This window comes from Balaenoptera borealis (assembly GCF_965194805.1).
Source record: "Balaenoptera borealis genome assembly, chromosome: 2".
Classification (NCBI taxonomy): domain Eukaryota; kingdom Metazoa; phylum Chordata; class Mammalia; order Artiodactyla; family Balaenopteridae; genus Balaenoptera; species Balaenoptera borealis.
In genome coordinates this window covers 176,791,975-176,806,554 of record NC_138867.1, presented here as the reverse complement: position 1 = coordinate 176,806,554, position 14,580 = coordinate 176,791,975, and the positions used below count along the sequence as shown (strand labels likewise).

At 50.8% G+C, this 14,580-nt stretch overlaps 1 protein-coding gene across 1 annotated transcript; it reads left to right on the top strand.

Annotated features, from left to right (window-relative positions):
• Nucleotides 1–9,593: 9,593 nt before the first annotated feature.
• On the top strand, nt 9,594–14,537 carry NDUFB7 (NADH:ubiquinone oxidoreductase subunit B7). Its single transcript, XM_082380588.1, has 3 exons — nt 9,594–9,778; nt 13,537–13,705; nt 14,341–14,537. The coding sequence occupies exons 1-3, from the start codon at nt 9,667–9,669 to the stop codon at nt 14,471–14,473; spliced, it is 414 nt and encodes a 137-aa protein (XP_082236714.1). The 5' UTR covers nt 9,594–9,666; the 3' UTR covers nt 14,474–14,537.
• Nucleotides 14,538–14,580: the final 43 nt, after the last annotated feature.

Sequence of the window (14,580 nt, the reverse complement as noted above, 5' to 3'; positions counted from 1 at the left end):
CCCTTTATGGTCAAACTCATAGAAGCAGGGAGATGGTTGCCCATGGCTGGAGGAAGGGAAAAAATGGGTAGATGTTGGTCAATGGGTACAAAGTTTCAGTTGTGCAAGATGAATACATTTTAGAAAACGACAATGTGACTATAGTTGACAACATTGTACTGTGTACTTGAAACTTGCTAAGAGGGTAGATCTTGGGTGTTCTTAACACAAAAAAAGAAAAAAGAAAAGGAAAATGTTAACTCTGAAGTGACGGATATGTTGACTGGCTTGGTTGTGGTGAATATTTCACAATATACATGTATATTGGGTTATCAGGTTGTACACCTTAAATACATACAATTTTGACTGTCAAGAATAGCTCAGAAGGACTTTCCCTGGTGGTGCAGTGGTTAAGAATCCTCCTGCCAAGGCAGGGGACACAGGTTCAAGCCCTGGTCCGGGAAGACCCCACATGCCGCGGAGCAAATAAGCCCACGCGCCACAACTACTGAGCCTGCGCTCTAGAGCCCACAAACCACAACTACCGAGCCCGTGTGCCACAACTACTGAAGCCCACTCACCTAGAGCCCGTGATCCGCAACAAGAGAAGCCACTGCAATGAGAAGCCCACGCACCGCAATGAAGAGCAGCCCCCCACTCGCCGCAACTAGAGAGAAAAGCCCGCGCGTGGCAACAAACAAACGCAGCCAAATTAATTAATTTATTTATTTATTTATTCAATTTGAAAAAAAGAATACCTCAGTAAAGCTGGAAGAAAAACAACCATAACTGTTTTTATTTAAACTTTTGATAATTTCTTTACCACAATTTTCTGTCACTTTTTTTTTTTAACATTGCATTAATACATAATTTTTCTTGGGGAAAAAAGGAGTCTGAAATCAAGGTGTGGGCAGGGCCAGGCTCCCTCCACAGGTACTAGGAGAGCATCCTTTTTGCCTCTCCAGCTTCTAGGGTTTCCTGCCACTCTTTGGCTTGTGGCCACATCACTCCAATCTCCACCTCAGTCTTCACGTGCCTTTTTCTCTGTACATCTCTGTGTCTCAACTCCAGATGCTATGCTGGTGGTTTTGAAGATGCAGGTAGGGGCCATGAGCCAAGGAAGGCAGCTCTACAAGCTGGAAAAGGCTAGAAAACAGATTCTCCCATTCTCGAAGCCTCTGAGGGAGAGTGGTCCTGCTGACACCTTGGTTTCAGCCACATGAAACAACGTTGAACTTCTGACCTCCAGAACTATAAAAGAATTAATTAATTTCCATTGTTTTAAACCACTAAATTTGCGGTAATTTGTTACAGTAAGCATAGCATATTACATACCCCAAAGGGCAAAATCCCAATTCCTCTTTTGAGGGGTTTTCCATTAAAGTAAAAGGAAATGCAACTCAGATTGGCTTAAACTACAAGGAAACCCCGTCAGGCCCATGCATGTACAAGTTAGAATATTGGGCGGGGTCGCTGTAACGGAGATTCAGAACAAGAGTGGCTTAAATGAGATGGAATTTATTTCTCACCTCACAGTCTCAATATAAGCAATCCAGTCTCCGCCAGTGGAAACTCTTCCCCAGCACGTGTGGAGGGGGGTGGCCCCAGCCCTACTTGAGATGGGAGGGCAGCAGCAGACCAGCCTCCCTCTCCAGAAAAAGCTCACCCCAGGGGCTGGGCTTCCCCGCCCCCCACCCCCCGTTCCCATGATGTAACATGCTGAACCTCTCCCACCTGCATGAGGTGTGGGTGTGCTTTTCCCATTCTACAGATGGGGAAATGGAGACTTGTCTGAGAAGGAAGAGTCTGTCTGCCCAGCAAATACCCACTGAGCATACACAACAAGTATCAGATTCCAGATGGATATGGGGGGGGGGTCAGAGTGGAGGGATAGGGAAGGGATGGGGGGATACACCAACCAAGAGGACTGATAGCATCTCTGGCCATCACGGGCATCCTTTAAGGTGGGTGGGCCTGGGGCAAGGTAAGTGTGGTGAGGGTTGGATGGTCTCACTATGTGAGGGTGATTGCCACATGGCCAAGGCCATGCCTCGAGGCTTGGCACACAGTAGGTGTGCAGGAACTGGTAGTGAAATCCAGTCCCATCAACTGGGTATAATAACATAAAGCCATGGGCCCAGGCTGACCCGGCTCTGCCCCATTCTTTCTATGTGACCTCAGGGGAGTAGAACAACATCTCTGAGCAGAGGTCTCCTGATATGTCCAATGGAGATTGGGGATCCAGTTGTTCATTCATCTATTCAACAGATATGTACTGACCACCTACTATGTGTTAGGCTCTGTTCTAGGTACTAGGGAGACATTGGTGAATAACAACAAAAATCCCTACCCTTGGGATTAGAAACAGGGAGAGATATAATGAATAAAATAAATAAATACCTTACATAGAGAACAAACTAGTGGTTACCAGTGGGGAGAGGGAAAGGGGGGAGGGGCAAAATAGGGGTAGAGGATTAAGAGATACAAACTACTATGAGTAAAATAAATAAGCAACAGGATATATTGTACAGCACAGGGAAATATAGCAATTATTTTGTAATAACTTTAAATGGAGTATAATCTATAAAAACATTGAATCACTATGTTGTACACTTGAAACTAATATAATATTGTAAATCAACTACACTTCAATAAAAAAACATATCTTAGAAATGTTGTTAGATAGGCATAAGCAGAAAAAAGAAGAAAAATAAAGCAGACAAGAGGAATCAGGTGTGCATGGGGCGGGAATGTTGCAATAGTACGGAAGATCACAGAATGGAAATGATACAAAGCATGGTCTTGGACCAGAACCAAAGCATACTAGAAATCACAGAATGATATCTGGGAAATCCGTAAGTATTTGGAAATTAAATCATGGGTCAAACAGGAAGTCAAAACTAAAAATATTTTTGATTGAAAGAAAGTGAAAACGTACCATATCAAAATATGTGGGGTGCAGCTAAAGCAGTGCTAAGAGGGAATTGTAGGGCATTAAACACTTATGTTTAAGAAGGTGATGGAGGGAGTTCCCTGGCGGTCCAGTGGTTAGGACTCGGCACTTTCACTGCCGTGGCTCTGGCGGGGGAACTAAGATCCCACAAGCCGCAAAGCACTACGCGCCACGGCCAAAAATAAATAAATAAAAAAGAAGGTGATTGGGTATATTTGAAAGTTGCAAATAGAGTTTTTTTCTTTCTTTCTTTCTTTTTCAAGTAACAGTTTTGGGAACATCTTTCTTATCTGTGTTTCTAGACACTTCTCTACATGCATTACAGAACTGTCTGCACATCCATTCACTAAAGTAATACTGTTCACAACTGGATGATCAAGGAACACTCAAAAAACATGTTTTTATACGTGAGCTGTTAAATACACCTCTACATGCAATAAAAAAATGGTCAGCACGTTATTTACTGATGTAAGACCCATCTAATCTTGCTGAGCAATTAGCACTCTTAGAACCACCTTGTGTGTCTATAAACACTTCCTTATATGCATTACAGAACATATACCTGACCCACGCCCTGAAATAACACTGCTTTCACAGAGTAAGTAGCTCTTGAAAGTTCTCATTACGAGAAAAAAAAAAAAGGGTAACTGTGCGGTGATGGATGGATGTTAATAAGACTTAATGTGGTGACCATTTCACAATATATACAGATATTGTATCATTATGTTGTACACCTGAAACTAATATAATGTTATATGTCAATTAAATCTCAATTTAAAAAGGAGGAGGGGGGAGGAAGTGGGGGGAGGAGGAAGAGGTGATCAGGAAAGACCTGACAGTTGAAATCAACTGAAGGAGGTGGGGGGAAGGCCCTGTAAATATCTGGAAGGAAAGCATTCCAGTCTGTGCAAAGGCCCTGAGGACAGCAAGCTCCTGGTGTCTTCGAGAAACAGGAAGTCTGAGATCCAATGTCCCCTTCTCAGTGAAACTTTCTAAAACTGAAGTTCCAAGCCCACCCTTCTCCATACACTCCATTCATTACGTTTGTCCTTAACAGTTATCACCACCTTGTCGCACACATTGTGTCCAATAGGATGCTTGTTGAATGAATGAGTGACGGTCCTGCCCACCAAGCCCTGACTAAGGCCAGGCCACTCCAGGCTCGCTGGTCCCTCCACCACCAGCCAGCAGCCCGCCACGCAGGCAGCAGAATCCCGGGGCAGCTCCTGGATTACAGGCGCGCCTCTGGTCAGTATCACAGACCTAGGCCAGGTCTTCCCCAGGGACTGTCTAGGCCAAGCTAATTTATTTTTCCTCCTCTCCGGAACTAAATTACCCAGAGCTTCCGATCTCCCATGCAGCGGACCGAGGCGAGGCGCAGACTCCGCCCAGAATGTTCTTCTCCATCCCCGGCCCCACCTGGGGCCTCTGAGGCTGTTCCGCCCACAAAATACTAATGCAGCCCCTACCCGGGGCAGAGCAGAAGCCGCGGCACGGACGGCAGTGGCAAGGGAAAGAGGAAGGAGGGGCGGGGAAGCTGTGGGCAGCGATGCAAGGCACCTGGGGACGCGGGCGGGGAACACAGTAAGGTCTCCTCATCAGATGGTTGGTAGAGAAAAAAAAACAGGAAGACTGTGGGGCACGGGTGACTGAAACCCGGCCCCTCCCTCACCCCTTAATACCACCCTCACTCTAATATTATCCCCCTCCAGATCTCCAACTCTGAGTATGGACAGACCAAGCTGAAGCATCTGAGACCAGGGACCTCAGGACAGATGTGGGTCCACATCCCCACCCACCCAGAGTCATCCCTGGCTTGGACCTCTTCATCCTCTAGTGAAACGACTGGTCGTGGGGGGTCCCCTCTGGTGGACCTTCTAGTTAGAGAGTGCCACCCAGATGAAAGTGATAATAGGGCGTACTGGACGCCTCCTAGGTGCCAGGCAGGAAGCGCTTTTCAGGCAACCATCAACTGGTTGATCAACTGACTCCTCCAAACCACGCTGTTTATTTATTCATTTGTTGATTTTTGACAAGTATTTACTAAGCCCCTGCTGTGTGCCAGTACCCTTCTAGGTGCAGGAACAGAGCGGTGAACAAGACAGATAAAATTCCCTGCTCTGCAGAGCTGACATTCAAGAGGAGAGACCAACAGTAAACAAGTTAAATACTAAGTCAAATATATAGATCTCAGGTTAGAGGGTGGTAAGTGCTAATAAGGAATATAAAACCATGAAGGGGGTGGGAGCTGTTTAGTAGGGACCCATTTTACAGGTGAGTAAACTGCATCTCTGAAAGGGAAGTCACTTCCCAAGGTCACACAGGGAGAGTGAGCTGGCACCGTGATTTGCCACTCTGGGTCTCCTCCCAGCTCTGGCCTCTAGGTGAGCAGCTGACACACAGAAAAAGAGAGGCAGAGGAGAGACACACAGAACAGGGTAGGGCTGCCTGGTACAGCTGTGCAGGTTGGGCACTGCACAACTCCAGGAGTGCCATTCACGAAGACAAGAATGTGAATGTTGTCCCCTGGAGTCAGGAAGTGCGCAAGAATCACAAATCTATGCCATGTTCTGGGGACAGAACTTCCTGGAAAGGAAGTCTCAATCACCATTGGTCTATCCTCTATGGCTTGCGTTACTGAACTGGGTTTGCTTGCCTGATGCCCAGCAAGCCAAACCTGAGACACCAATTTTGCAGCAGAGAAAGGGTTTACTCACAAGGCAGCCAAGCAAGATGGGAGAACAAATCTCAAATCCACCTCCCTGAAGGTGAGGGGCTCGGGATATTTATGGAATAAAGCTGAGGCTTGGGGAGCATGGGGAAAGGTGATTAGAGATTTTTTTTTTTTTAAGTGAGGTAATCATCATTCTACTCAGGCCAAGCTAAGCTACATGCTTCTCCACGGGATGCAAGTCCAGAAAATGGCAGGGTTAGCAGGCTCTGAGGGTGGAGTTCCGAGTCCTCTGACGTCAAAAGGACACTGATTGGACACCTGTGCAGACCCAGTTGGAGGGTGGGTGGTCCCAACCAGTCTTAACTGGCTTGAGCTCAGACTGGACACAGCTGACTCCAAGTTCCTGAAAAACAACTCTGGTAAACCTCTTATTGTTTAGGCTACGTGACACTTGGAGGACATGCAAGTTTTTATAAAAACAATTAAAGCAAGCTTGATCCATGAAGGCATGTTACGGTTCACTACTTATTAAGCAAGTTACAGTTTAATGGATCTAACTGATGACTTTCGGTTTCACTTGCCTTTTTGAGTTACCAGTATATCATGGCCACTTCCCCGTGTCAGCACATGAAAATCTAGCTCAGTAGTTCTCCCAAGGTTGGTCCCCAAACCAGCAATATCTCTGTCACCTGGGAACTTGTTAGAAATGCAGATTCTGGGGCCCCAGACCTCCTGAGTCAAATGCTTTCAGGCTGGGTGTGGCTCTTGCTCCACCTAAATGGGGAGCCCCGGGAGGATTTCAGCAGAGGAAGGACATGATCCAATTTCTGTTTTGACAGGTGCAACCCGAGGGTGAGAGATTAAGGAAGGTGGGGACCAGGAGAAGCCTACTGCAGTTGTACCGGACATACGGCCATGACTTGGATGGGGCTGGTGGCCATGGAGGGGGTAGGAATGGGTTGTGTTCTTGATTGGTTTCTACAGTGCAACCAAAGAAATTTGCCACTGATTTAGATGCCTAGAGTGAGAGGCCTAGAGCTGAGTATGACCAAAAGGTTTGGGGCCTGACCACCTGGAAAAAACGGAGCAGACATTGCCCAAGACAGGAAGACGGAGGGAGGAACAGATTTAGGAGAGAGCAGAGAGAAATCAGGAGTGTCGTTTGAGGGTGTGTTATAGACTGTTTGTGTCTCCCCACCACCACCACCACCAAAAAAAAAAAAAAATTCATATGTTGAAATCTAATCCCCAACGTGATAGTATTAGGAGGTGAGGCCTCTGGGAGGTGATTAAGTCATGGGGGTGAAGCCTCACAAATGGGATTAGTGCCCTTAGAAGAAGAGACATGGGAGCAAGCTCACCCCCTTTCCACCATGTGAGGACACAATGAGAAGCTGGCCTTCTGCAACCCAGAAGAGGGCCCTTGCTGGAACCCAACCATGCTGGCACCCTGATCTTGGATTTCCCACCTCCAGAACTGTGAGAAATAAATTTCTATTGTTTATAAGCCTTTATTATAGCAGCTCAAACGGACTAAGCATGTGAAGGTGCCCAGTCGGTGGCTGGATATATTCATGTGTCTGCATTTCAGGGGAGAAGACATATCTAGAGACAAATTTGGGGGTTATCCACCTATAAGGTGGTGTATTCATTTCCTAAGGCTGCTCAACAAATGACCGCAAACTGGGTGACTTAACTCAACAGAAATTTATTCTCTCACAGTTCTGGAGGCCAGATGTCTGAAATCATGTTATCGGCAGGGCTGTGCTCCCTCCAAAGGCTCTAGGGGAGATTCTGCTCCTTGCCTCCTTCAGCCTCTGGTGGCTCCAGGTGTTCCTTGGTTTGTGGCCGCATCACTCCAATTTCTGCCTCTGTCTTCACAGAACCTTCTCTCTTTCTCTGTCTCCTCTTCTGTTGATGTCAAATCTCCCTCCATCTTTCTCTTATAAGAACACTTGTCATTGCATTGGGGGCCTACTTGGCCTACGATCTCATCTCAAGACCCTTCATTACATTTGCAAAGGCACGTTTTCCAAATAAAGTCACATTCACAGGTTCCCAGGATTAGGGTATGGACATACCTTTTTAAGGGGGCGGCACTATTTAACCCGCTACAGATTGTATTTAAAGCCCTTCGTAGGACGAGTGTGAGTGGAGGGAGATACCCTCCACCCCCATTCTTATCTTGTTCACCTCTGTGTCCTCAAGGTCTGACACGGCCATTCATAATAGAGGAATGTAGTAGTAACAATAAGTAACACTTATCTAATGCTATGTGCTAAGCACTGCTATAAGTACTTCATATAATTAACACATTTAATGCTTAAAACATTAAAATTGAGATCTCGATTTTACAAAGAGCTAAAGGTACTCACCCAGGCCACACAAATAGGGTTCTAATCCAGGACATCTGTTCTCTCAAATAGCAGGAAACCCCCTTGGCCCAAGTAGAGGAATCTGGCTTGCTTTAGAGAATCTCACATATTACAAACACAAAATAAATTTACTGAAGAACACCGGATGCTGCTGTCACCTGAGATCCTGTGATTGGCGCTGGCATGGAACAACCGTAACTCTAAACATGACATCTCTTGGTATCAATGCCACTCAGGCCTCCAGGGAACACTTCCCCGCCTCTCTGGCTGATGCCGTCCTGTGTCTGAGTGTGATTCTGGTTGTGCCGCTGCTGGAAACAGATGCTGCTTTGGGGTGTGTAGAGGATTTGAGCACCAGACAAGTTTAGGTAGGAGAAAAGACAAATTATCTTGTGTATTCGTTTCCTAGGGCTGCCATAACAAGGTACCACAAACTAGGTGGCTTAAAACAAGAAAACTTTATAGTCTCACGGTTCTGGAGGCTGCAAGTCCAAAACAAGGTGTGAGCAGGGCCATGCTTACTCCCAAGGCTCTGGGGGAGGATCCTTCCTGGCCTGGGATCCTTGGTGTTCATATGCTTGTAGATGCGTCACTCCAGTCTCTGCCTCCAGCATCATGTGATGTTCTGTGTGCACGTCTGTGTCCAAATTTCCCTCTTATCAGGACATCAGTCATTGGATTAGGACCCACCCGAGTCCATCATGACCTCATCTTAACTTGATTACATCTGCAAAGACCCTACTTTCAAATAAGATCACATTCACAGGTTCCCAGGGGTTAGGATTTCAACTTATCTGGGGGAGGGGTGGTGGACACAATTCAACCCGCAACACCTTGTCAAATGAAATCGAATCATGCAGCATCCAAGTATCATTTCCCAGCACTGCCAAGCACCCAGTGAAAGGCTTCTCTTTTGTGTTCCAATGTGCAGGATTCCAGAGAGAGTAACAAACTAACACAGCATTTGTTACAGCTGCACATTGGGCCAAGAAGTATTTGGCAGTATTAAACAATGTATTATACTTTTAAATATACATGTGTAGAAGCTCTAATGTAACAGGTGTGAAATGTAATACCCATTCTTTACAGGGGCAACCACAGGGATACTAGAATCACAACTCGTTTTATTTTTACAGAGTATTCAATTGGATTTATTTAAAATCTCAGCTTATAAATAGTTTATAAATAACTTTTATTTGCTTATTTAAATTAAACTTAATTAAAATATTTATTTTAAATTATTTTATTTAAACTTTTGATATTTGCTAATTATATCAGCTCTGTGCAGGGTTTTTTATGACAAATTCGAAAGTTTTAGAATAAAGACTTTTTTGAAATACGACATAAGAATAATTTTCATTTGCGCTCTAGCTTCGGGAGACCAGAGGCGCCCAGGGAGGGTGGGAGGAAGCCCCAGGCTCGCATCTTCCACCCTCTCCTGCCCAGATGGATTTCCAGAAGCAGGGAGGCCCCCTCTGGCGATCACCAGAGTAGGAGGCGCGCACCTTACTATCTCAGCCCAACCGCCAGGTGGCGCCAGAGGCACCTGAAGTCCTCCGGAGTCGTTCATCTCTATGATACCCGCTGCGGCCTGAGCAACCCGGAAGCCGTCGCCGGCCAAGTAGTGCTTCCGGGTAGGAGCTGGGTGACCCCGGCTGCTGCCGGAACCTGCAGGGAAAGCAGTCATGGGGGCGCACCTGGCGCGGCGCTACCTGGGCGATGCATCGGTGGAGCCCGACCCCCTGCGGATGCCCACCTTCCCGCCAGACTACGGCTTCCCCGGGCGCAAAGAACGCGGTGAGTCCCAGTGCGCAGGCGCGGCCGGCGGGAGTTTGGGGTGGGCGCCGGAACCCCTGAACGCTGGGGTCGGCTGGGCTCGAGCGTCATGCACTGTGTCTGGGTTCAGCCCTGACTTCGGCCCGGAGGAGTCCAGAGGGCGCGCGTGACCCTGCCTGAGTGTGGAGGCATTCCAGGCAGAGGGCACTGTTTGAACAAAAAGCCTGGGGGCAAAAGAGAGTGGCGGTACAGGACCTAATGAGGCGATAGAAGTTGGACTTAGTGCTGGAGTGAGTGGGGAACGAACTATGGGAGCGTTTATCACGGAAGGGATGTGCTTATTGTACCTCTGTCCAGATGTCACTGCTATTTTTAGGTATGCTAGAGAAAACACAAGGGGGGGTTCACGCCGCACATACTGTCCTGCACGTTGCTTTTTTTATTTGTTAATATCACAAGCATATCGAGCGCCAGCCCTGGACCAAATCCCAAGTTGGGCACCGAGGATACAGCAGGCACTGACTAAGGGGGAACTCACAGCCCTGTAGGGAAGACAAAGGAACCTGGCGGATCTTGATGATGGCCCCTGGGAGTATCAAGGCGGGCTTTCAGGAGACGATGACTGGAAGCGAGGCCTGCGGGAGATGCGGAGGAGTTGGCCACACCGAGACCAAGGAGAGGGGAGAGCTAGTGCTTCAAAGCAGAGGAGGGACACGATCAGATTTGCTTTATCAAAAGGTCACGCTGGCTGCCAGGTGGGCGACGACTTGGAGACAGGGAGACCTCTAAGGGAATGGGATGGTGCAGAGAGGTGTGGATTTAGGAGAATGTTGGGAGGTACAGTCCTATGGTGTCTCGACTCCTGGTAGTTCCTTCAGCCCCACTGGAACCTGCAGTCCATCAGTACCCCCACCTCCTTATCATGTCAGTCCTTCCCACTGCCCCTCACACCCTGCTTTCCCATTAATGTTTTGCAAACACTCAGAGCTGCCCCACCCCATCCCCTCCTCTGTCTTGCTTAACCAGAACCCTGATTAAAGCCAGCTCTCCTCCGTGGCTCCTGTCCCTGTGCAGCTGAACATCGTGGGAGAAAAACACCCAACTTCCCTGACTGGTCTCCCAATTGCTCCCCCAGTTGACTCTTCATGCTGCTGTTTTCCTGTCACATTCCCTGGCCCTTCGCTCTCTCCTGCTCCTTCCTAGACCATGGTCTCACGCCTTCTCTCTCAGACTTCAGCACCTCCTTTCAGCTAGTCACTTTGCATCCTTTTAAGAAAATAGAAGCAGCCAAAAGAGCTCTCGCAGGCTCCCGTCATCCCTGCTTCCTACACACCCTGGACTCCACCTTCTCTCCTGTTAGCCCAGATGATCTGCCCCGGCTTTAGCTAAGCCTCTGCTCCAGGTGAGCCCTCTGATGCCCTCCATCCCATCCGCTCACCTACCCAAGGACTGCCCCAACCATTCTCCCTCTCTTGCAAGGTTGGTTTTCCCATCAACATGCAAATACACTGTTATTTCTGCTGTTTTAAAATCCTCTCCTGGGGCTTCCCTGGTGGCGCAGTGGTTAAGAATCTGCCTGCCAATGCAGGGGACACGGGTTCGAGCGCTGGTCCGGGAAGATCCCACATGCCACGGAGCAACTAAGCCCGTGCACCACAGCTACTGAGCCTGCGCTCTAAAGCCCGCGCGCCACAACTACTGGAGCCCGCGTGCCTAGAGCCCGTGCTCCGCAACAAGAGAAGCCCCCTCAATGAGAAGCCCACGCGCAGCAACGAAGACCTGACACAGCCCATTAATTAATTAATTAATTTAATTTTTTAAAAAATAAAAATAAAAAAATAAAATCCTCTCCTGGCCCCACCTCCCCCTCCAGCTACCTCCCCACCACTTCACTGACAGGGCTGTGGTCAAGCTTCCTCCCCACCCTCACTACGTCTGTATTGCAAAGCCCCAAAGCCCCGTTGTCAGATTCTCAGGTCTAACTCCACTACAGCAGCAGCAGGCACGGCCGGTCGCTGCCACTTCCTGGGAGCCCCTCTTTACGTGGTTCCAAGACCCCACAGCTCCCGCCCACCTCCCTGCCTTGTAAATGCCAAGGCGCCCCACTGCGTGGGTCTCTCCTGTCTCCACCCACTCCCACCATTCCCTGGGGGTGTCTGCTAGTCCTCTGGTTTCAAATGGCTGCTGTGCACCAGTGCTGGAGTTTTTATCTCCAGCTGGGCCTTGACCCTGAACCCCAGACTCGTGGACCTCACTGCCTGCTTGGCATCTCCACTCCAAATTTAACGGGCATCTTGCACTCAGCAGGCCTGAAACAGAGCTCCTGACCTCCCCTACCAACCCTGTGCCTCCCTCCAGCGCTGACCACCACATGCTCAGGCCGAAACCCCTGGGGCATCCCGCCTGTCCTCCCACTTCAAGGCCTTTGCACCTGCTGTTCCGCTCTTGGGGATGGCTTACCCGGGTGTCTATGTGACCCACTCCCTCACCTTCGTATGCCACCTTTTGAGGGACCCCTCCATCTAAAGTTGTGACCCACCTCCCCACACTGCCTCTCTCTCCCTTGTTTTATTTTCCTAATACTTAGCATTGTCAGGCATCCTATAACATCTAGCTCTACCTGTTTGTTCTGTGTCTCCCTCCAAGAACAGGGAGGGATCCTTGCCTGGCATGTCCCCTTGTATACCCCCAGCACCTAGCACACAGTAGGTGCTCCATAAATCCTGGCTACTGACTCATCATGCTGGAGCGTCAGGTGTGAAGTGCCACCTTGACATGGAAACCATCAGGGGCTGCAGGTGGACACAAGGCCTGGGGCTCAACGATCTACGGGGTGGAGACCGAAGCCATGAATTAGAATGAGCAGAGGGCTTTTAGCAAGAACCACCAGAAGCCAAGGCTTAATGTTTGGGCAGCTTAATGTTTGGACAGCCATAGAGACGGGAGGAAACCTGGGGAGGGTGTGGCGGAGAGGGGGGCCACGGGAAGAGAATGTTCGAGAAAGGAGCAAGCGGAAGGCTGAGAAAGCGCGGCGTCCTGGGGTCCTGAGTGGCTCTGGAAAGAGCCAGCGCGTGGGCAGTGCTAGGGTGGAGCGTGGAAGCTGGCGGGATGCAGGGGCAGGAGTGAGGACCTGGGCCAGAGTGAGAGAAAAACGAGGCTGGGAAGCAGAGGGGAGAGGAGCCAGCAGGGGAGGATTGCAGGTGAGCGGTGGACACTTCTTAATGCTAATTGTGAGGAGCATCTAGGACCAAGAAAGATGGGGTAAGTTGGGGGGGTCGGTGGTTCCCTTGAGGATGCAGGAAGGCTAGGTCCTGCGTGCCCCATGCTGGGTGGGGACAGAGCTCAGGATCGCCAGCACAGCGGGCGCGGGCTGGGGTGTGTGCCCACGATTTCTGACGGCCCCCACGTGGGTCCCAGTTGAAGTGAAGGTTGATTTCATCCCCGTGGGGTTTACCAGGTGGGTGGGGCAGCAGGACCGAGGATTATTAGTTCAGCTTTCTATGAGGTGGGCAGAAGCTACGCCTCCACTGAGAGGACAGAGCTGGGATCCAGGTCCCCCAGGCAGACACACAGACAGACGCACACACACCTCTGCAGGGTGGGGCTGTCTGGGGAGTGACCCCAGGGGGAGGGGAGGCAAGAATCTAGCATGGATTTTGAGGTGCTCGGTGATAGCGGGAGAGGGGCCCTGCCCATCTGGGCTTCAGCGTTGGGGGTTGCTTTCGTGCAAATTAGAAAGATAGTCCTGGTCCTGGCTGAGCCCCACCCGTACCCCACAGAGATGGTGGCCACTCAGCAGGAGATGAACGACGCACAGCTGGTGCTGCAGCAGCGGGACTACTGCGCCCACTACCTCATCCGGCTCCTCAGGTGCAAGCGTGACAGCTTCCCCAACTTCCTGGCCTGCAAGCACGAGCAGCACGACTGGGACTCCTGCGAGCACCTCGAGTGAGCCCCGCCCCCGCGCCCGCCCTCGGCCCTCGGCCCTCGGCCCTCGCCTGGCCGGGCCCTGTGAGCCCCGCGCCCGCCCTCGGCCCTCGCCCCTCGCCTGGCCGGGCCCTGTGAGCCCCACGCCCGTCCTCGCCCCTCGCCTGGCCGGGCCCTGTGAGCCCCGCGCCTGCCCTCGGCCCTCGCCCCTCGGCCCTCGCCTGGCCGGGCCCTGTGAGCCCCGCGCCCGCCCTCGGCCCTCGCCCCTCACCTGGCCGGGCCCTGTGAGCCCCGCGCCCGCCCTCGGCCCTCGCCCCTCGCCTGGCCGGGCCCTGTGAGCCCCGCGCCTGCCCTCGCCCCTCGCCTGGCCAGGCCCTGGGCGCGCAGCTCCAGGGACAAGGGACAGCAAGCTAACTGAGTTCCTAGCCAGGCCCCACCTCGGTAGAAAGAGGAACCCCAAAGGGGCTGTTGGGTGGGGCGGGCTGCTTTGAGGTGCCTAGAGGCGCTCAGCTCAGGTGGGAGGCCCAGCTCTTGCTCTGGGCTCACTGGTGTCCACCCCAGGGGAGGGGGCAGACCCCAGAGTTACATCACAGGCACACAGGTCTTCCCTACTTGCGTGTCCTGACACCCCCTCCCTCCTCCTACTCTGCCTGCAGCTACGTGAAGCGCATGAAGGAGTTTGAGCGGGAGCGGCGGCTGCTCCAGCGGAAGAAGAGGCGGCAGCAGAGGGAGGCGGACGTGGCCAGAGGCCAGGGGTCCGGTGAGGTGGGCCCCGGGGTGGCCCTGTAGTGGCCCCGCCTACCACCCTGTGGACCAGTCAAAAGAATAAAAGCCTCCAGGGCCCTCAGCCCAAGCTCCGCCTCTTTCTTTGGTGTGCTGATCCCCAAGCCGACCCC